The 24,460-nt window shown below is 37.0% G+C and overlaps 1 protein-coding gene across 1 annotated transcript; it reads right to left on the bottom strand.

Moving 5' to 3' along the window:
- Positions 1-24,460, bottom strand: CTNNAL1 (catenin (cadherin-associated protein), alpha-like 1; the record flags this gene model as incomplete). The annotated part of the gene is made up of 15 exons (XM_009865921.1): positions 1-179; positions 279-362; positions 2,642-2,761; positions 2,883-2,939; positions 3,721-3,769; positions 4,526-4,680; positions 4,789-4,839; positions 8,051-8,088; positions 14,052-14,202; positions 14,510-14,602; positions 16,235-16,393; positions 19,825-19,911; positions 22,887-23,087; positions 23,892-24,062; positions 24,371-24,460. Coding segments are annotated over 15 exons (1,668 nt in total), but the record flags the coding sequence as incomplete, so codon positions are not given.

Here is a 24,460-nt window from a genome sequence, read left to right as displayed (position 1 = left end):
ATTTCTAAGTGCTATAATTACTTGCTTTCTAAAAACGTCATGTTTGTTACATGATTTTCTAAAGACTTGATGCCAAATGTCTCAGCTCTCCTTTCTGGAGTATGTGCATTTGTACCAGGTCGTATTCTGTCTTCTCTCCACGGTGGAGCAGGCTTAAGACAACCATTTCCTGCTTTATTCTGCATATAGAAAACAAAGTTTTCTTAAAAACAAACAAAAAAAAACACAAACAAACACCCCCCAAAAAACCTTTAAAATACTGCAGATGAACCACATACCTTCCTCAGTAAGTTGTAGCAAAGTGGAAGAAGCTGGCATAACAGAGTCATCACATTCCTTGTTTTCAGAATGCATGCATCAACCTAAACACAACAGTTAAGAGTTGATAAAGTAAGAGCACTCATTACTTTTTATTAGGCAACTGTTCAATGCAGATGATAATCTATTTCGAACTTGAATAGGTAATATTTGTCCTTCATAAATCCCTTCTAATGAAAGTTTTGCCTACCTTTTTTGAATTTATATATATGTGGTACATACAAAGCAATAACATTGTGTTCTGCTAACCCAAGACTAGAGCTAGGGAGCAGAAGAGAATGACACACATCCCAGGAGAAGAGAAAAAAAATAAATAATATAATATTAAACAGTAATGTAAGTGTCTTGAGAAGGAGCTCTTGCCATCTAAGTGTGATTCATTGTAATTCTTCATATTTTTCCTTTTGTTTAAGATCACGCAGACAGGATGCAGACAGCCATGCATCGATCACATAAACCCTTACCTGGTATGAGTTACACTAAAAGTCAGCTGAATCTTAAAGTGCTTGACTTCTTTTCTCAAGTCTAATACTCAGCACAGGTCACAAGTCTAGGCCCTCAACAAACACTAATTTGATGGCCTCTAATCACTATGCAGTGGTACAGCACTCTGCATAAACAGACTGGAGTTCCCATTTAGTTTAGCTTAGCTAGAGACTGTAAAACAAATCATGTGGTAGCCCCAAGGTGCTGTGGTAGCCCCCAGGTGCTCAGTTTAGTTTCGAGTGGCTCGGGTGCTGTAGCCAGTCTCTGGCCCTGCTTTTCTGTAGCCCCTTGGAAACAAACACCCAGGTGCCCAGAAATGGTCTTGCTCACGTTGAGCATATCACTACTCGGGGATACTTCAGGTCTTCAAAAAGCCTGGCCTCCAGTCCCCACTAAGTTTTGCGGATCTACTTCTCCTGGTAAAAATGCTGAAACTTGTATGGCAGCTGTATACATATTTACTTGTAACAAATATGAATAATACCAGAACAAACTTGGGCAGTCTAGAGTACACTCTCTACCTACTGAGAATCAAGCATGAATTTCAGTAACAGAATCTTTGGGGGTTGGAACTTGGTGTGTTTCTGTTAAGCATCAGTAACAACAGAAAACCAGTAATTATTACGGCAGTGGAAATACAAATAACATTCATTAATACTTTGATCACTGAAGTCCTTTCTTAGGTAGGTATGCCTAATTACAGTTCTTCTCAGAATTAATTTCTAGTGGATTACAGTATTATTATATATAGTATTGCTCCATCTCATATTACTCAGCTGAAAATTCTCAGTTGGAGCATGATAGAATTCCTCTCTTTATCTAGTAAGTAAGCTGAGGGAGATGTTGACAGAACCTTGAAAAAGGTTCTCAGCAGTAAAAAGCAATATAAAGTAGTTGAAGCCTATGGATATCCTTCCACTTTTTTTTTTTAAGAGCACCCCAGGAACACCATTGTCCTGGTTTGAAACAATTCCATAAACTCTTTAACTGTGAAATCCCAAACCCAAATGATAATTCCAGTACTTCTAGTTACAGTAAAAAAAAAAAATCCTATTACTTATTTTACTGATTCTTGGACTCTAAAGTTGATAGGCCAGGGGGGCAGGGAAACTGTTCCTTAAAACGTAACTATCAGTGATTTGCCTGTGGCCACTAGGTCAGTTATACAAAACTTGGCTATCCATGTTTCCTAAAGAAAACATTCATATAAACCTGTAGAATAATAGTATCCAGGCTATCCCCTGGCAGGCTTCCACATATGCTGGTTGCCACTGCACCATATTTTGCCTCCTATCAAACCCTCAGTGTGAATGAGGGGCTCAGGTCAGGATAAACCTCACTGAAGTCCTTGACTGGTAGCGGGAGAGGGGAGAAAACCTAAAATTTTTTCCAAAAAGCTAGAAAACGGTAGCATCCACACTGAAGAAAATCTCCTCCTGATACAAGACAGTGCAGCAAATGGCTTGGATTACAGTTATCAGTGAGGGATGTCCCAACAGACAAACCATTTTCAGCAAGGGGAACAGTTCTTACTGCTCTTCCTCTATATTTCTCACATAAGCTTCTCAAAACATGCCAAGTGCAACAAGTACTTCAAGTTGAAGTAAATTCCTCTTCTGTGTAAGGAATAGCAACAATGACACACTGCATAGCTGACAAACGCTCACGTAACACCATAAAATTATGTACTTATTAGTATTTATGGTCCTCTGTCAATCCAAGAAGTCCAGCTCTCACGAACTGTTTCATATTTTAACAGGACCATAAATTAGTAAGTTTCTATATTTCAAAACAAATTATGTCTTACTTTCAGAAGCATATATCAATTTTACTTTACCTTTGTAAATGTAGCACTTTTACCCTGAACTGAAGCTTTAGCTGTTATCTGGAGCTGCTTGGACATAGAAATCAGTTTTTCAGCCTCCAGCAGAAGCAAAGGTTTGTCATCCTCACGCACCTGAAAAGACAAAACCACTCTGTGGTAAAGACCCTGATATAAAAGTTAATGGAGAGGACAGCACAACCAGCTTTTCACTGGTTTTGTAACCTGAATGGCTGCTTTAGAGGTCATACATCACCTGGTCAGAAAAGGCTTGAAGAGCTGAAGCAAGCTTTGTGCCTTCTGTAGCAAAAATCTGAAAGGGGGAGAAAGCACATAACAAAATGAAGCACAACAAAAGATGAGGCTCTTTATTCCTTCTTTGTTTTGCTATAAAGCAAAAAGGTAGAAGGAAATATCTGTGATAGTTGTATACATTTATAATTAACAAGTCAACAGTTTGCAGTGATCTCTGAAATACCAGACTACACTACAAATTGCCCTTTTCCCAGATAAGCAAATTTTGAAGGATTTCCCTTTACATATATATATATAAAAGACATCCAATTACTTTTTGCACTGTAACAGTTCATAATCGCTTTGTGGGTTGATGATATCTGCCATGTTTGTTTATTGTCCTGACAAATGTAACCAGTCTCTTGTTAAACATGGATATGTATCTTGGAAATATTGCACCACATTCCACATTTGGTCGCTTGTCTTTTGATGGTATTATTCAAATTTTTACATCTCCTTCCCCACAGAAATATTACTGCTCAGACTAGGGTGAAGTATCTGTTGGGGACTGAGCTAAGTACTGCTAATGCACTGACATCTGCTACAATTGCCATAATGCCCATTTGCTACTCCTACTCCTAACTGGAATCTGCCAGTTTCATGAATGATGCCTTAAGCTACTATTGGACTACTGAAAAGTTTGCTTTCAGAAAGTATGCACTAGAGTTAGGCTGCTTAAAATCCACAGCTCTCCGTCAATTCATGGCATGCTCTCCTTACGGGTAAGGAATCTGCGAGTTAAGTCCCAATTTGTTCTTTACTCAGGTTGCCTAACCCCTATTTTGTTAAAAATATATTACCTCTGCTTGATGAAATAAATCTTGAGTAGTTTTCAGGAGTCCTTCTCCTCTGTGGGAAACAATGAAAACAGAATATATGACATCTAAGGACGGCAAATTATTTTGCCTGCTATTTGCACAATTTATAGTCTCTCTCAGCTCCATTTACACCACTGAACTGTAGAATATCACTCTCTTAGAAGATACTATGCACAACCATAACTTACTACAGAAACTGCTTTCAAAACATTATATAAACACCTTAATGGCCAGAGCACTACTAGGAAATGAGCAATGGTTCAGTCTCCATCATCTGAACAAGGACAGAAATCCCTGTCTCTGTCATACTGAATATTAGCGGACTAGTAGGTAAGAAAAAAGGTATCAACACTTACCAAAAAAAAAAAAAATCTTCAAATAAGAAAGATGCCATTGCATGGGCAAGTTTCAGAAGAACACCTTTCAGTACAGCAAAGATCAGTAATTCTAATCTACAGGTATATGCCTGTGCTATAATTCCCTTAATATTGAAAGTATTTATGAACATCCTTCTTAAAATGTTTTCCAGACCCAAGAGGCATTTGAATAGCTGTTCTGCCACAAAACAGATGTTTAGCACTTTTAAAAAAAAAACAACAAACAACCCTCATTTTATTATTAAACAGCTTAGAAATTTAAGAGAACTTATAAAGCACAAGGATAGAAATTAAAGCTCCTTTCTGACAGTGTCCCAATTATTATACTCTGAAAATGAAACTGTCTTGTTTCTTATAAACACTGTTAATGCTCTTCTTCCCACCAAACATCCTGCATACAGTGCCATTACCTGGTAAATAAATACATGGAGTAGGCCATACTTGACATTCCTTGCCCATGTTGCACGATCTCATTCTCCTGATCTTCCCACTTCTCTGTCTCAGAATCCATATCAGATGTGAGCAGATGCAACTCTAATCCAAGTTTTGCAATTTTTGCCTGTTCCTGCAAATGGCAACCGTATTTATGGCACTTGAAAATACATTCTTCAGATAAGAGGTAGGAAAAAAAAAAACAATTAAATTCTTTTTTACTAAAATGCTGGCAACTTACCTCAGTATCTAGTTTGACTGGCTTTAATGCTTTCAGATTTGCATTATGCTTCTGTTTCAAACAAAAAAAAATAGTATTTTTTAAAATAAGGAATTTGAAATCATTTTACAACAAATAGTAAGAGGTGGCTCTATACTCAAGAGGCAGCCTTTGCAGGAAAGTTCCGGTGGTCCGGACAAACTTCTCAGCACAAAACTGAGAACTTGTTTCTGTTCTGGCAGTCCCCCTGAAACGGCCCATGCAGACAGAGTCTGTGCCTGAAGTTTCAAGGAAAAGACCTCTTTGCAGTTCTCCGATGCCACATCCTCACGCAGTACCATTTCTTTCCCTTACCCTCTAAATTCTCAGTAATACTTAGGACTAAACAGTCTTAAGCACTACCACACTGATTTTTTCCATCAGAGATGATACTGCTATAAAAGGGGTTGGAAGCTGATTCTGCTAGTAGCAAAGTGATTTAGGGTACAACTCATGTAAATGCCAGTGGGATGCTGCTGCTCATTATTCTGTGTCACTAGAAGTATCTGGATTTCCTTCTTGAACGATCCGAATTATCTGTGTGGCTGCAAGCCAGATATCATCTCCAACTAAAAATAATTAGTGGTACTAATGTGAGTGGGCTATCTGATGAGGCAGAGCTCACCAGACACACAGACACACAGAAATGCATTATTTGTTTCAAATCAGTTTGCACGTAGAGAGCAGCAGCTCCTGGCTTTAACTTCATGCGCTGGTGCTGTCACTGCACAAAGACATCAAAAATGAAGAGACATGGGAGCCGCAGTCCACATTCAGAAACAGCACTGGAGTGCAGAGGAGCAGAAAGTACAAAGTCAGCGTCATAACTTGGAGAGCCACTGGGCAAGGTTGGTTGATAAAAGTGCAGGACTGAGATCCTTGCCTGAGAATCTAACAAGAGCTGCTACCCTAGTAGTGAGCAATTTAAGTAATGCCTGCAGGGGGAAATAATAGCACTATTCATTGTGACCAGCATTATTTCTAATGCCAGTCTATTTCTATTGGGTGTGGTCTCCCTCTCTCACTTCAAGAATTTGAGCAAAAATAAAGTACTGCTATTGAAGTACCTACTGCAATTTGCTGCTCAGTTTGGCTTTCATGCTATTTCTCTTTCCTCATCCCAAGACTTTAAATATTCTGCATCTTAAATCTACCTGGATTAGACACTAATTCTCCTTATGTATCAGAAAGGCTGATCTTGTACCAAAATACTTAGCAGAAGTCTAAGAACTGATATTCCTAATTGTCATTTAAGTTCAACCATACTGAACACCTGAGATACAATTCAATAAATTATAGGTTTATGGCAGTCTTTAAAGAAGAAAGGAACACAAACCCTATCGTGGTTTGAAAGCACCAAGACAGAAGTTTTCTGGGGTCACCTGGACCAGATTTGTCTGTAAACACAAACTTTGACTTACAAGGTATGGCAAATATTTAAGCTGCTGAGTGAAGGCTATTCAAGAAAACCAACATTCAAGCACAGGTAAGTTTTCCATCCACAAATAACTAAAAAAAACCTCAGAACATTCATCAGATGTGTAGTTTTCTGCATTTTAGTGTTCACTCACACTATTTGAATAGGAGAATTGATAAAAAAATCAGATAAGCAGTTATTCTGATTTTAAAACTTAAGACTACAGGGAAAAACATACTTGTGCATTAAGGATGCACATGAATCATCACTAGCGTTCTGTCCTCAGCTATGGCACGGTCTAGGATGCCACTCATTACCAGTAAACAGCACAGTCTTAATTAAACAGATCTAACAAAATATATAATCTAATTAGATGGACAGGAACAGTGTGGCTTCTGCGTGGGGACGGCGTGGCCGTTAGCCAGGCACAGCAGACCTCTGTGACAGCAGTAGGGAGAAGAGGCAGTACCCAGTGACAGCACTGGGAAGGGAGGCAGTTCCAAGGATTAGTGCATCAGTTTGGCAAAGAAAATTACTCTGTGATGAACCTGTCATCTTCTAGACGTAATCTACATTTCCTGTCTACTGCCAAACTGTATATTAATCATAGCTCCCTCAAACCTATGCATCGTGCAAAATCCAAAAGAAGGCAGTAACCTTTCAAACAACAACACAGCAAAATTCTTTAAATCTTAGGAACTATGGTTTTATTGAAAGTATTTTTTAAATGCAGATGAATCAGTAAGTGGGAATCTGATTTCAAATATCTCTTCTTTAAATTTTTGCTTAAGTCCAGAAGCTAGGTAGCATAGTCAAAATGGTGAAGGACAAAAATCTTATCAAAGGCCACTGAACCAATGTATTTTCCAGCTTCAAGATTTACGCTGCGTAACTTTCACCCATGCTCACCCAGTTTAACATTATATTCTGTTTCAATCTGCAGATTAGACTTATAATGTATGACCTTTTCTCTTTTTGTTAAGGGTCAGAAGTAGCACACTGTGTTTGAAGTCACAGAATTGTACAACAGGACACATGGAGACAGGGGATCATTTCACGTCACAATTCCTCAACACTACAGGTTAAGGAAACAAAGCAAGGAGAGAAAGAAACAAGCTAGAGCATGCTTACTGCACCTTCTGAGACCATTCTTCTAATTTTTCCTACCCAAGAAAAGATTCGGAATGTAGCAAGTGAATCAAATGGCTGATTAAATGATACTAACACAGTTTAGGATGTTTCCTAATGCACAGATGCTCTCCGAAACAATGTAATATCAATTATAATCAGCTAAGGATATTAATTATCTCACAACTAAACTAGGACATTAGATGCAGCTTTCTTCTCTGCATTAAAAACATTTAAGATCAAAAGAGGGAAACAAGAACTCCTTATCTGAAGAGCTTGCAACAGGCTTGAACATGTCGATTTGTCCTGAGTAGGTCAACTCAAGTAATGACATTTTTTTAAAAAAAAATCAGATTATCAAGACTTATTTTCAGTATGACGTAGTGTATTCTTACAATTTTAATAGTAACACTGTGACAGTTGAGTATGTGATAAAAATTGCCATACTAATGAATGACTTAAACCTCACACACAAAGTGATTGAAGCATATTATTTAACTAGTTGCCTTTATATTCAATATGTTTGTTATTCATTTAATAAATCAACCAAGTTTAATATTTTACTGTCAGACATCCAGTCAGGATGCATGTTACCAATATATTGCTAAGTCTTCATCTCAAGGTGTGACAGGAAAATTGCTATTACAATTAGTTAATAGCAGATATAAAGCAAATACAACAATACGAAAAGCAACTTACCCCTGGTCTGGGCAGTGATAGATAGACACGCTTCTCTCCTATGAAGAACACACATATTTACACCAAAATTTGTATGCAGAATTTAACCAATGGGATCACATGCCTTACTTCATCCTTAAGTTGCAGCACTTTAAAAGCAAATTACCTACCTGTAAATCCTCCTCTTGCAGAGGATTTCCTCTCTGTCTTGTGCTTCCAGAGAGAGACAAGTCAGAAACTGTGTACTGTTCAGAGTTTAGCTCTCGGCAACTGCAGTTAAGAAAGCTTCTCTGAACAGTTTCCCTCAGCAAGAAAGACTTCTAGTCCCCTGCATGCAATCCACAAGAGAGCATAGAAACTCTCCCCAATGCCGGAGTAGATATCACTACATGCACTCACTTTTTGCAAAGTATAGAACATACACTGGTAGATCCACGTAAGGCTGTTCTTGTCATGCCTTGGACAGTCTACAATTTGGAATAGGCAATGCCACTAGCAAGTTTTTCTAAGTAAAGCCAATATATTCCTCATGTTGCACTGCAGTACGCATATCCCACATGCACTGTATTTTATACAGAAAAAAAGTTCTATAGCATTTCACACATTTATTGAATTATTTCTTATATCCCTGAGAGCCTCTGATATTCCAAGTCGGAGTAAAACAAATGGAGAAAAAGAAAATATCCCCTTAGGTGTTACCTAAAAGTGGGTAAGAAGAGTTTATGAGCACAGGCATTGTTTCCAGTCCTCCAGTTACCAGAAGATTTAATTATCTATGAAGACCTAAATTTATTACAATAGATTCAGGAGAGGAAAGTCCACTAAATAAAATGAGATTAAAATAAAATAAAGAAGAACTTACAAGATAGTGACAAAACAGATTTTACCTGAAGAAACAAAGGGCTACTAAAATGGTTATCTCTACCAGATTTGCAAAGAGATGACGCATCACAATATACAGAGGACAAGCAACAACCCCCCCTACAATTGCTATCTCCTGCTCTTGTGTAACTTCCTAGAGAAACTCCATTCTGAGTCAGAAGACACTTTTCTTGTGCATTCATCATTTTTGGAAGTATGCTCTTTATCTCCTGACACCACAGAAAGATCATGAGCTCCATGTCTAGGCAACTGACTCCTAAAAAACCAAATTTAAGTAAGTTGGTAAGCGTCCCTCAGCTCTCCTGAGAAGTATAAAAAAAATGTAATGCTTCCTTTCCAAGATCAGCTCTTTCTTCCCTTACCCAGTTTTGTGAAAGACAAAATGAGCTATCAGGGCACAAGCTACCTGATTATTTTTTTCAGAATGCAGAATTACTCAGATATTAACTGTCCCAACATGCATCCGAGCAAGATTTCTCACTAAGGCTGACACAAATTATGAGAAGTGATTTACAACATCCTGTATAGCAAAACATCAGCTAAAGGGCATGTAAGACATACCAAGAACAAAAGCTAACTTGTAAGTTTAAAATGCTGTAGCATAAAAGATTTCCTTGGTGCTATGTAAAAACCTGTTGTGCCATGTTAATGAAAAGTTCAAAGACAGAAAGCTTTGACTTCAGAAATGGAATACAAATGCATACTTTACATACTACTAGCACATACAAGGTGGGCATTCAGAGTTATGAAAAACAAATGGAAAGAGGTGGTAAACAGAAATAAGAAAAATAATGGTTTCACTCTTCAAGCAACTCCAATTACTTGGCTTTGCAAGGTTTAGTTGCTCATCATATTCAGAAAGAGAAAGGATCTAACTATTTATTTCTTGGAACATTCAAAAAACAACCCAAAACACACAAAAAACTCACCTTACTGGACTCACAGACACCAGTTTTTGACAGTGCAGATCAACTCAGGTCTGAGATAATTCTACTTCATCAGAAAATACTTAATTACCTCAACATAATCATAGAATTTATATTTGATTCCATTAACATAATACACACATATATTTTTCAGGTATTTAATTACCTTATTTCCTAAGTCAGATCTTTGCTGTAATAACAAAAGGCTTTTCGCCATATTACACAGAATCACAGAATGTGAGGGGTTGGAAGGGACTTTGAAAGATCATCTAGACCAGCCCCCCTGCCAGAGCAGGATCACCTACAGTAGGTCACACAGGAACGCGTCCAGGCAGGTTTTGAATGTCTCCAGAGAAGGAGACTCCACATATTACGATCTTTCTTTTATTTTTGAATTTGCTTTGTTTTTTCCTCATGTGTTTTCTCTAGCATGTTCATCTTTTTTAAATTTAAAATTAATTCATATTATTTCATCCTCTTTGTCTTCTGATTTTCCGCTTTTCCATAGCTCCAGCCCTGTTTTTTTTCCTCCAAAATGTCTCTATTTCAACTCCTGAATCCTGCTTTTGATATCACTTCTTATCTGAGAATAAGGTGGATCTATCCCTGCTTCACTCTTCTTTCTAAATCTCTAAATTCTGATTTGTATCCCCTGACCATCACCTACAGCTCTCTCCAATCCTCATAGTCATTTAACTCCTTTCAAATCAAGTGAGTAAAACAAAAGAGGAGGGCAGAAAAGGAAGTTATCTTCGTAACTCATTCTCTCACTTCTGAGCAAGTTAGAAGTGAGCAATCCAGGGATTATTCACATTCTTCTCCAGCACATTGAAACAAAAAATTTAGCAGAAAAAAAATAAAAAGGAGAAACTGGCTGACAACCAATTTATCTCCAAGAGCAAGAACCTTGAAGTGTCTTATCTCAAGCCCTATCAAGGGGTTGAACCAGATCTCCCAGCTGGCCGGAGCTCCAGCACTCCCCTCAGCCCAGCCACACAACGCTCTCAACACTGGCAATGTGCCTCCTCACTGTGTTTTAGGATTAGGCAAAAGGTCAACTCTACCTCACTGCACAGGTCTGCATAGCAGGGATGTTTTCAAAATATATGTGAAGACTGCTGGGCTGTGCTGTGCTCATCAACCTCCCCCACCCCACGTGCACTCCAAGACAAGCCTGTTTCAATCTGGGCATGGTCTGGCATGATTACATTAAAATTGAGCAAAATATTGCCTTGTTTCCAAGCTATATCTGGCTCTCTATCTGCACTTTGAATCTCAGTATAAGAAATACCTAATCTGCCAATATGAAAGAAACACTAGATAAAGAAATGAGCATAAACAATATGAGCTAGTGTATTCAGAAAAATGATTTTTTTATTTGATGTGTCCAGCACATTTAGTCACCACTCAATTTTTTGCCTCTTAAACTGTATTCTGAACTCTCTAACAAAGCCAAACATTTAAATTGGTAGTACAAAAATACAAGTTTTTAAACTGAGGAGAAAAAAATAATATATACCTTCTTACTGTAATTCCATCTTTTGTTACACACAATCACAATTCCACTAGGAATAAAGCATTTGTTACATTTTAGTCTGTAAAATAGACACTTTTACCAACCTCAAGACAAGTTTCATGAGTTATGGGAAGAACAAAATCTTACAAAATACTGTGGAATTTCACTGTGATTGGAAGCGAAAGTTTTGCGAACGCCACTCAATCTCCTAGCAAACAAATAATTTACTTCAGTTTATTTACTGAGTCATCAGACATGTGGCAAGGTAATTTTAGGGTATTCTCTTTTAGGGAAGCAAAAAGGTGGTGGTATCTGGGTGAGACTTTTTTCTTTTTTTTTGACAAGAGTCAAAAAGTCACTCTCAAGTTCAACAAGAGAAAACAAAGCAAACAAAAAAAGAGTAGCCCCAAGTACAAAGGACAATTTTGTAGAAGATGGGTGGATATAGGAGACCAAATTATTTCTGAGAAGATAACTGACAGTTAATATGAAACAATACAGACTCAGAGAGAAGCCCCTTAGTAGGCTGGGCCACAAGACAAGGGTAACAGAGACATGATTTCTTAAGCATCGTTTTGGAAATATAAGACCTAATGTACCCAAGGCCATATAGAGAATACTGTCTTACCAGTGGTGGTATGGGAACACTTCATGCTGAAAGAAAGACTGAGGAAACGAGAGGCACTAACAAGAACAGACTCATCTGGCTATGCCAAGCAGGAGAAGACAGTCTTCGCTGCACCCACGCCCAGAGGCGCTATCACCTTGAACACTGCTCAGGAACATCCACCCATTCTCTTCTCTTTCCTTCAAGCAATGACACTGTGTTGCCTTGCGAAATGATGCTTTAAAGAGTTTGAAAGTACAACTTGCAGAAAATGTCTGTTATCTGCTGTCAACAGCCACAAAAGAAAGTTACTAACTACAGGAAAAGCTGAGAATATGCTGCAACACTTGAAAAACTATTTGTTTGGAGAGCCAAGTATATGCTTTTTTTTTGTAGATTTTGATCCTCATCCTATTAATTTTAAATACAGTTTTATATATATATATGTATACACACACTCACATATATTTAAAAATACATTAAAAGTTTATCATTCAAACCTGCTAAACCACTGTATGTGTATGAAAAAGCATCAGATACTGCAATGTCAGCCCTGCAAATTCCAAATTTATTGTAACACATTCATATTAGAGTACTACTATCTTTTAAGTTGCATTATATAAAATTTAATGCTATGTTTATAGAAAGTCAGTATGACCTTGGCTCCCAAAACAAACAGAAAACCCAATGAAAGTTAAAAGGTCCATGAACAGGACCTGTGACTGCCACACATCCTTATATGGCATTTCAGACCAGGATGGAAGAAAAAATAGGATGAACAATCATGTATTTCTCAGATGCCGCAAATTCCCAATAACCTGTGCTACACACAATTATTGTAAACCTACTCAGAATTTCAATCCGTGTTTTCCTTTTACAAGACTTCACGTTCAGACATATTCATCTAGCAAACAGCAGCAGCAAGGTATTACTGCCCTGTGGTTGGTTATTTACTGGTCTCATGACAGATTTGGCAGAAAAGAGCTGCTTACACAAAACCCTAATCAAGTACAGGATGTTAAATTGACAAAAATGAAAAAGGTACTATGCTAATAGCAACATGAAGTATTGTATCACTGATAAAGTGTCAAGTAACCCGAATAAGGATTTACTTTTTCTGTATCCTAGATACAAAAAAAATGAAGTCTCTGTATTTAACTAAATCTAAACTTTTAAACCTGAGTGATTTTCTTTAAATACAAGACATTCATTGTTATTATACATTACATTCTATCTGTATGCAAGTATACCTTAAATATGGAAACAAACACAGCTGCAAGAAGTATGACAGTCTACCTTAAAAACATCATCTGAAAAAAAAATCACGTTAGACAAAGATGAAAAACAAAAGGGCTTCCATTTTAAAGGTACATTACCCTATGCTAAAAGTAAACAGAGAATTTTTTTCTTAATATTCCAAGGTTTTCTTCTACATGTTGTACAAATACCAATAAACTTACCAACCAGAGAAAATATTCGAAGATTGTGCAGTCGTCAGAGATTCCATCCAGTAGAAAGGACAGCAGTTTAAAAATCAAATAACTACATTCACTACATTATGAAGTGAATACAAGGCAAGCTGACAGTATAGAATATATATGTACATACATTTTTTCCAGAAATACAGGAAATTAATTTAAAAAGTCACACAATTCAAGTTATATCTTAACTGTTGAACTGATATGTCCTAGACACACCAAAAGGCAGGATCAAACCCTATACCCCTAGTATTTGAACACCACTGGAAAAGGGCTGTGTCAAATATTTTTGTCGTCTTTGAACAGTTCCATGTGATTTTGCTGGAACTAATCTCAGTGCATGAAGTTAAACATACTTAATTTTATACATACTATGCCTTTAAATTTTTGGCTGTTTTTCTTTGGAAAAAAATCCAATGAGCACCTTAATTGAACATCTATACAAAAACAATACAGCTGTGTATTGGCAAATAGATTCCACATTGCCATAGGGAGTATGGGACTGTTTATTTTGCCCTTCTCTTAAGAAAACAGTATTTCCTAAATCACACTTAAAATTCTTAAACTAACTCTTCTGAAAACTACATTTTTTACTTCTACATAGCATTCTTACCTCTTCTTCCTTCAAATACATCATTGATTTCTCGTAACAACATAGACATGTCACTCAGTTGAGACTCCCAGGCCTCACAGAACACCTCAAGATTTTCTTTCGCAATCTTGCTAGATGGATGTAATGCCAGTGTTTCTGCAGCAGAAATTATCTGGACAGAGAACAAAATATTTGCTATTGGAAGTCCTAGTACATAGCATTGCAAGTGAATTCACAAATGCCTTCACAGGCAAAATACAAAAGTAAACTGCTACTATTGTCTTTGCAGTGCATTCATCTGACATTTGCAGGCCTGACAATCTTTCTTGTGCATTCCTTTAGCTACTGCCTGATGTTAAAGTGTAATTCCTTCTTAGAACTGCTTTGAACAGTTCAACATCAGATCTCCAAAAAATTCATACAAGTAATTTTTATTGATTTATGTCCAGTAGAAATGGCCAAATAAAAGCTAAGCATACCTGTGGCCCAGTGACCTGAAACGTATCTTCTGCATGAATGCAAGTAATCTCAAGGGGCTCAGTTCCAGAAACATGCCTCAATAAGCGACACATCTAAATAATTTTTATAAATTTGAAGAGAAAAGAATGGTAAAATATATGCTTTCATTAGCAGTTATAAAAGGTGTACATGCACAAACACACACACACAAATAAACACAAAGTTATTGACAGTCCTTTCAGAAACTTCTTGGGGACCACAGAGGTGGGTGTTCCTTGGGGAGCATTTTCAATAAAAACAGAGATAAATCCTGACTTGGAATGTGTAAAAAAATCACCAAGAGGAAGAAAATAAACACATAAAACAGTAACAATTTCACATATTTATGACTGAGTAAACTCAAAAGGAATCAAGACACCTATAGAACTTTCAAAAATTGCAGCATTAATGACTTCATTAAAACAGGCTTACTCAGCATTAGCAACTAGGTGGTAAATTTAGGCTTTTGTCATCCAGGGAACTGAATTATCTTCAAGCAAATCGCTGACAAATTAATTTAGGGAAGAAATACTGTTTCCTTTCACAGTAAGAAATGTAGTCATTCTTTTTTTAAAAAAAATAATTTTAAATAAAATTAAGAATGAGATTTGGGCTGAGAAGGAACACTGAATTTTTCAGATCAAAAGGAGAACTTTTAAGACAAAGAGAGCATACACGAAACTAACTCCATTGTTCATCATCAGAAATACTATGAAGCCTCACATACAAACATTATTTAACCTCATGGTTACGCTTGGAAAAAGAAAAAAAAAAATCAGTGTCTCACTGGTACACTAATTAGTCATAGAGAAAGGGGACATTAAAGTCAAAATTAAAAATCCAAGACATTGATTTGCCAGTCCCAGAAGTTCAAGAATGTTGCTTCTGCAGCATATTCATAGTTTTGGGATGAATCCTCAAGCCAAATATGAATTCAGAATTTTTTAAAAATTAATGAGTATTAGATGCCATGCAAGTATAGCTGCTGGCATCATCATGTTCCACATGGAAGCGATTATCTTTCTATGCCTCCTGCTGGTGCAGTTACTTCTGCTTGTCTGACAGATGAGAAAGGAACAAGGTACACATGGCAGATACCCTCTTCACAGGCACTCCTCAGAACCATGACTCCTCAGTACTCTCAAAAGTCCTATTTGTTCACACTTGTGAATGGTACCATACAAAACCATGAACGTACTAATATACAAAACATGCACACTGCTTTTCACAAAGGCAACAAGATTTTTAGTGGCCCTCTTGACTGATAAAAACTACACAAGACCTTCAAAACAGTCAAGTTCGGGGCATTAAGAAGCTTAACCTTGTATTTCCAGCATTCTTAAAATGTGTCTTTGGATTCAGCTGTTGCTGGACACCTAGTGCTTGAAAGAAAAAGACTATCATCTGTACTTACATCTATAAACTTATTTTTAGTGAATATTTTAGGCCCAATATATATAGAGAGAGAGTCTCAATCCAACTGGAGAACTGGGTACGATTGTACATTCTTCCTACAACTGTATGCCACAGTGACACCTGTCTCAGACCCTACCAAGAACCATACAAAATTCAACAGTATACTAGGAAAAGAAAATGAAATAAAAATTACAAAAGCACAGACCAAAGCCTTCTTAAAGAAAAGATTAATACAAATCCAGCCACTCCTTTTTGAGTGCCTTACAAATTGAAAGCAGCCGTGAACTCACCTCAACAAGTTGTTCTTTCTGCTCTGATAGCTTGCAAGTATATTCTGCTACAGCTTCAAGATTTCCTTCCACTCCCGTGATTTTTAATGCTTTGAGAACCATATGATCCATATGGTATTTTAGCAGATCTGCTGCCAAAGATGTAGCTGCACTATGAACCTTGAGTAGTATTAAAAGAAGGAAAGATAAACCTTTGGAGGAAAAAAAAATCATCCAGCACCAATACAAATAAACTGAAGAGATAGATTGATTTTTCCAAGAAGCAAAAAATTTAGTGCCATGAAAGCTCACATACATCCTGTGTATTATCTGGCCCTTTAATCCCTTAATTACTACTGAAAATACAAAAAGAAAATCCACTCTGCTCCAAGAAAAACCAACCCACAACCAAATACAGAGAGAAACAAAAGAACAGCTGGGTAAAATGAGGACATGAAGTTATCACACTGATGGTGTCTGATAATGTTACAGCTGGGAATGAAACAGGTGCATGAATCTGTGGGACACCAAGTTCAGCGTAAGTGTGGCACCATGGCCACTCCTCATAAGGAATACACATTAAACAGTGAGTCAGACTGAAGCCACACAGCATATGAGTTTGTAATATATTAGAAACTAAATTCCTATTAATAAATTTAATTAATGCAAGCAAAGAAAAGCTGATTACAATCAGCTTGTGACACACCCTTAGAAAAGTAAAGAGCACCTTTTCTGCAAGGAGACTGGAGCCAGAGATGGGTCTTGGAGAAGTCTCAAACACTCTCCCTGTACTTCCAACAAGCAAGGAGAAGCTTCCCCTTAAAACACACCCCTAAATCCAGATACACTTTCAGACCGAAAATCACTGCTGAAATCATGCAGTGAAGGACTGTGTTTGACAAGAGCCATCATCAACAACTGGTGCTAGTTCTAGTGACTAGTCACAGCAAGTTTATCTGTGCCCTGTAATCAGCCCCATTTTAAGAACACAGATAAAAACAAAACAGCAACCTCTTTAGAAATAGACGATCAATCACGTGCTTATAAGGCGATTATGAGTCTCGTAATATTACATTCACTTTCCTGGACTGCACTGAATACTGTTCAAGAAGAAAGCTGTTTTCCAAGTTCTTACAAATGCAATGAGCTTACCATTGTGACACTGCTGCACCTTGTCTCTGCAGAGACGAGAACGCTTGACAGAACAAGATGCTGGGGTTTTTATCCCACTGCTCTCTACCTGTTTTTACCTCCTTCACCTGGCAGTAGTTTTGGTGCAGTCTAGAATTAATTTTGTTCTGTTTTCTTTGTTTATTTGATGCAAGAAACCTGAATTGTTGCCTCAAAACCTGCTGTGACTGTTTTTTCAAGGGGGGGAAAAAAAAAAGCTATGATAACCTATTATAAACTATTTATGGAGTGTTGTTTGCATGCCATTAAAAATTAGCACAAACCACTAATCTCAGAAATTAAGTCAGCACTGAAGAAAGCGCATCTGCAAGGCTTGTAATGTTAGAATAGGAACTGGCAATTCTCCTTTATATATAGGCTATATAGAGATTACCTTTTCATTAGAAATTCTTTTCATCCTGATCTAAAAATGAATTTACCTCTACTTAAGGCTGTCTCTGATCATTTTTTAAATTATCTCAAGGAAGGATCATGCCTTTATTTTCTTCCATAAAGTGACAGAGATGGGAAAGAACTACTTTTCCCAAGCCTGTTTTGTGTTCTCAGCCATACAGCCTCTTAAAAACATTTTAATTAGCGTCACAACACTTAAGTTCACCAATAGAAATCCTAGTTGCTGACCGATAAACTGTAGCACCCAGAGTTGGCCTGGCAAGACACTCCTCCTCAGCCATGTAACAGAGAAGCATGGCTACTCTGGGATCAATCCAATCACTACATAGAGAACAAAGAAAATGATGTAATGCTCTTAAGTTTACTCCTACAAGTAGCATGAATCCCAGGCATTATAAAAAAAGCAAGATTTCATACTCTACAGGTCACCAAAGCAAGTCATACAGAACTTGGGATTTGTTAATTTAATCATCTACACCCATTCAATTTGCTCCAAAAAATTTCTAAAGAAGAATGCTACATTTTCACCCACATTGCTTTTAATATGGAACTACCTAACAAGGCACAGGTAGCCCACTATTCTGTATTTTATGCCACCTCTGTTAACCAGTTTACAGAAGGTAATTTTTAAGCATGGTAAATGTGTAGTCATTGTTGTATGACATTTTCATACATAGAAACCCGGGCAGGAAAACATGGTAAGATTTACATTTATGGGCCTGCAAGAAAATACGACACAGAAATTTATTCCATGTACTATAATACTTCAGCCACCTTTGGGTTTGTGATGCATGTGACTACATAGTCACATGCTATTTTGACTGGGAATCCATGTTACTCAAGAACGATGATCTTAAAGCAGCTGGACGTCACTCCAGAAAAGCTCTGCCACTGACTTCCTCCACAACGGTGTCCAAAATAAAAACTACTAATAAAGTGCACAAATTATGTATGCTCCATTTGCTGGGAGCCCAACACACTGCCTGGCAGCAGAAGTGCAAAGCATTTAACCGCGGATCAAATGGATTCAAAGCAGTGTTCTAATCTTCAGGAAGCTGCAGGAATTATAATCCATAAAATGAAATTTCTCATTTTGCCTCAGTTAAAAAATACGCAGCATGATTTTTTGAGGAGTCAAGATTTCCAGTTAGAGCGGCAGAGTCTAAGCAGCTCAGTCTAAGCAGATTCACCATACTTCTCTGGTATCTTTGCAGTGCTCTGTAGCCTAGTATTGAAACCCTCACTGTCCTTGGTCTTTATTTCTACATCAGTTTAAAGGAACAATAATATAACGCAGTTGAGAAGATATCTGAATGCCTTGCAAATATTTTGGAAGCTGCAAGAAACCATTAATTCTGTATTTGGCTCATATCTGTGGAACAGACAAGGCAGCGATGCTATCCATTAATAGGGGAGAGGGACCCCGATTAGCAGGTGCAGGCCATCCCATGCACCAAACGAGGCAGATATCTCCTACGTGACTGTAAACTGACACCCAGCACACTTGCATTTTTAGGAAAAGAATGATTTACAGCAGGCAAATACACAGTTGCCAACTGCCTAGTAAAATACCTGAGTGTAAGGCACTGTTCTAACACATTTCTGCTACAGAAGTAAGCGGAACAGGTTAAGTACAAACAAACAGCAAATGTAATTAATCCATTTCAGCATACACAGGAAAAAAATATTTAAAACAGTGATGCATGCATCCCCAAGGAAAGCTTAGCTTTTAAATGTAAAGTAATGATTATACACATAGTACTTATTTCCAAATGCTTTTCCTTTTTTTTTTTTTTTTTAATTGTTGTCAGAATTAGCAAATAGCCAACGTATCCAACAGATTTCTAATCAGTTCTAAGTAAGGACACAGAAAATGACTGCACACTAGCTCCCTGGTGTAATTCTGATTTGGCTACTCTCATCTGTAAATACTAGCCTTTTGGGTAAAGAATCCTTTTTTACATCTTAACATGCAAGTAAGAAATTCAAGCTTTTATTCAGTTTATGCTTGTTTAAACGAGACTTACCTCTCTTTTAAGTTCATTCATGCACTGACATGTTTTTAAAATGGCTACTTCCAAGTCTTCCACGAGATCCTTTGTCTTCTGGTTTTGCTAAAAGCCAAAGAAAGCAACCGACAAAACATCACACAAAACACACACCAAATCCCACCTTCACATCATGTGCTGGTCCTTCAAGTTTCTTTAGAAGCCAACCTTTTCTTTCTAGATTAAATGTTTTCATTTGCACATCCTGCGTACATTCTACTCTAAAAAAAAAAATCTTTTCCAGAAAAATTTATCACCAAATCGAATCTAAAAATAATAGTGATGCAAGATAATTTACTGTTCAACATGAATTTATTTCTAAACCTCACTGAGCTTTTTTTTTTTAGCTTTCAAACTTTCAGAAATCTTCTCTCAAAACATCCTAAAGTAGAGCAACAGTTTAAGGCAATTTTTAAATTAGTTTTTAAAACACAAACACCCTTTTAACATAAAGTGGTATCTAAACTGTTATACCAAATGTTCTATATTGAATTACAAGAAGATTACTGTAAGACTTCAGATCATTGTCTAATTTAAATGAGCACATGGCAAGATTTACATCTATGGGCCTACAAGAAAATACAAGATGGTGATTCCTTCCAAATACCGTATTTGAGCCACCTTTGGTTTTGTGATCTATGCAATTACCAAAATGGTTAACACTTCGTTGAGGTACCTTCAAGATAGAGCTCCTACTTCCACAAATAGCACCACTGTGGAACAACCCAAATGTCAAGAAACATATACTGGGAAAAGTGTTAAGTAGCAGTGATTTGCATTCTCCTCAAAAATATATTTGAAACAATTATCCCAGGTGGGATATTAACACTGCCATAGCCGCAAAAAAATAAGCCCTCAGAGTCTAAATTAACATAAACATACACATACAAAATGCGTGTTTGTAAGGACCTATTCACCCTCAATCTTATTCGAAGGAAAAAAAAACCACCCAAGCCAATACGATCATTTCCCCAGGTATTCTTATCCATTCTAAGTCTCAAAATTACCTGTCCCTCAAACTTAATGCCTTCCTCTGAGTAACTTGTGTAAAAGTGTTAACATCACCAATCACTTTTAACACAAGCATAATATTTTACACTCACTAGTGTCCTTTCTATTTCTTTTATTTATTTAATGTGTTCAATTTTGCTCCTTCTATGTGCAACTTTTTTTTTAAACACAAGCGAAGGATTTCACCAACCAAAATAAGGTTACCTAAAGCAGGACAAGAGCTTGCAATCTTATGAACTCCAACATACACAGGAAGGATTTCAGAAACATTTACTATTCAGCCAACAGCATTAGATTATCTGTTGTGCTGCAGCTAGTTTTCCTTACCATACAACAATACAAAAAGCAGATCAGTGACGTCAGTCTAATTTATCCTTGACCTAGGTTATAAGACACTTCCGTTTTAAAATACTCTTCACTGAAGACTCACAATTACTCTGCTTGCTAAAAGGAAGCATAGTGAGTGGAGAGGGAAATAATTGGGCACTCTAAGAGCTCTACATATCCCCCAGTTCATACAAACCCAAAGCATAACATTTATTTATATTTTAAAAAAAAAAACAACAATCCCACTTGAATTACGCTAAGTCCCTCTGAAAATATTTACACTTCGATGAAGCTGTGGAGCTGAAACCACCTCAGTGAGCTGACGACATTTTATCTACTTACTGTGTCACAGTATCTGCTTACTAGACAGAGCTAAGCTGGGTTATTTATTAATGAAAATACTTAATGCATAAGCACACATGTGCACTCCCAAGTACTTTCATGGATCATATATATGCGTAGTCTTGTACTAGGCTCTCAATTCTATTACTTGAAGTGTAGCATGTAAATTATTTATAGGTGATCGTTTTCCACCAGTAACAGAGCTGAGAAATATCCAAATGTGCTGGTTTTTGCTCAGACAGAATTAATTTTCTTCATAGTATCTGGTACGGTGCTGTTCTGGACTTGTGATAAAAACAGTCTTGATAACATGGGGATGTGTTAGCTATGGCCGAGCAGTGCTTACACAGCTGTCTACCAGGGCTAACCACCAACACCAAGCTAAACATGATTTTAGTTTCTTACAGTTATGGGATTCTATGCAATTAATATTCTATATGTATCTTCTTTGTAATAGCAACAGCCCGGATTATCAACAAGATTCATATGCTCTTCAAGCTGCGCTACTGCTTTAAAAACACCTGACTGCAGCATCTGATTCAGAGGAGAAAAGGAACAAAAACTCTTTCTCATCAGTGATGCACTCAGTTAACTAAATATCCTATGTTAGTACACATCTGCCATATTTCAGAGCTTTGATAAGATTTTGTGCTATACATTTCCCAAGGAATAAGACTGCAAGTCAGCATCAAAACCAAATACTACATTTTCCAGTTCTGCTTTTCCTCCCTCTTTTGCATGTACCTTCTATCATCTTCAATGAACACACTAAGACAAATGACAGAAGGAGGCTTAACACGCTTCTTCTCTAAAAAGGGAAACTCCTATCATATAAATCTTGTAAAAAAGAGAAATGAAAATTGCCTGTAAGGCTCAGTGTCTCTCTCCTCTTTCTCCACAAAAAAAAACAGTCTGTTCTGTCTTTTAGAATACTTGTCTTTTCAACAGTTGAAGTATTTCCAAACCTGTTGAAAACAATATGCAGAAACTGTGGTCACTGCCATGGGATCAAGACAATTAAAAGTCTCTGAACTACTCAACTGAAAGACCTAACTGTGTAAGACTGCAAAGATACTTCTATTCACCTTCCTGTCTCCACTTACAGTTTCATTAAAGCCAGCCTATCATGACTAGTAGCCTAATTTAGCCATCAAAGAATCAATGAAGCAATACCACTGGGGCAGGGGGAAGACAGAACATACTGAAGCTGCAGAAGCACAGAACAAACTCTGGCTTCCTTGATCAATTCTCACTGTGAGGAATACACACAGATCCCTCTTTCTAGACCAGCAGAAATGCTGCATTAAAAATTTCTTTCCAAAGTAGAGGTGAAAAGATTTACTTTGCTAAAAAGCTCTTACAGCTTGCATCCACACTGAAACCAGCTGCTCTAGTTCCATTTTAGCCTGTTTAGACAGCTCCAAAATGTGTTCTCTGTGCTCATGACTGGTATAGGCAGAGTCTGTGAAGTCCTCTGTATGTTCCAGGATGACTTCCAACATTGTCGAAAGGTTCTCTTTTGAGAGAAAATAAAGATTCTCACGAAGACCCTCCACTTTATTCTGAAAAAGAAGAATACCAGTTCCTTGAGATTGTTTTTTTTTAAAATTATTCACTTACTTTCAAAGTAATATAACAATTTGCTTGTATCCAAACCTCCAGTTTAGAGTTTGGAATATTTTTTTTTTTAAATGTAATAATACCGTCAACACATTACTGGCCACTTACCAAAAGTAACAGCAAATACACTGCTGTTCTACTGCTGTCAGTAAAAAGTTTTTAAGTTCAGCAAGTTTCAGAAATTAATAGTTTATTCAGATTTTGTTCCATCTTTCCACATCCATTACCATATATTATTTTTCTAAAAATTTACATGTAGCAAATTGAATACTTTGAGGAACTTTACAAAAATTTCAACCAAATTCTAAAGGGGGGGAAAAATGAAAGTAATGAAATTGATGTGATAAAACTCCAAAGAAGTAAGGCGTGGTTGCTCCTGTTCTTTACCAAGTATGAAATTTAGAAAAGCCTTTATCAGAAAAAATCAACTGAACTACAGGATACAATTTCAATTCAATTCTTCAACAACTATTTTAACGAAGTCCTGAACAGTATCCTGATACTTAAGTTTATTCCATGTCAAGGCATCACCTCAACAAAACATTAGAGTATCAGAAGGTGTATTTTGGCAATGACAATGAAATTATAATCACCTCATCAGATTCTTTTTTGGGACAGTTATTTAAGTTAACACTGCTGAAAGGATGCATCTTGACCATTTAGAATTTAAATTTTTTTTTAATACAAAATACTAGTTTTGAGGTGATTTATTAGGGTGCAGACAATAATATTATTTCTACTCTTACCTTGAATTCTTTTATGCCAGAATATATGCTGATGGGGGGCATTTCATTTTCTCCGTTTGGTCTAGAGTCAGTTACAATTTCTATTACTTGTTCCAAAGCTAATCTCATTCGATGAAAAACTCCATCTTTGTTTATACGAGCAGATTCACAGTCTGGATGCCTCAGACAAGTCTTTTTAAGGAAAGCAGAGCACGTATCACAAAAGAGTACACATGCAGTATAGAGAAATGAATGCCTCCTGCTAAGGCAAGTCTAAAGAATGTGTTAGAATATCAAACCTTTCGGTTAAACCGCTATTGTGTTAGGTACAATTCATACCATTGCTCAGCACATAAAGATTTTCCTCTACTCATTTCTTACTATCATACTGTTCTTTAGGATGAAGTTTAAAGTGGGGCTGAGAAAGAAGGCAGCTATCCTGCCATAAGCCATATTCCGTGATTTACCAAAGCCACGTGAGAGCACACACACTCACTCACCTTTGAAGCAGTTAAGAGCATCATGGTGCACTTCTCAAGAACAGCCCTAGACGCTGCCATTCTAGCCTTTTTCTTCTCATCCTTCAAATC

Source organism: Apaloderma vittatum, unplaced genomic scaffold (genome assembly GCF_000703405.1).
Source record: "Apaloderma vittatum isolate BGI_N311 unplaced genomic scaffold, ASM70340v1 scaffold11200, whole genome shotgun sequence".
In the NCBI taxonomy this organism is placed as follows: domain Eukaryota; kingdom Metazoa; phylum Chordata; class Aves; order Trogoniformes; family Trogonidae; genus Apaloderma; species Apaloderma vittatum.
The sequence above is the reverse complement of the archived record's forward strand: the minus strand, read 5'-3'. Positions and strand labels throughout refer to the sequence as shown.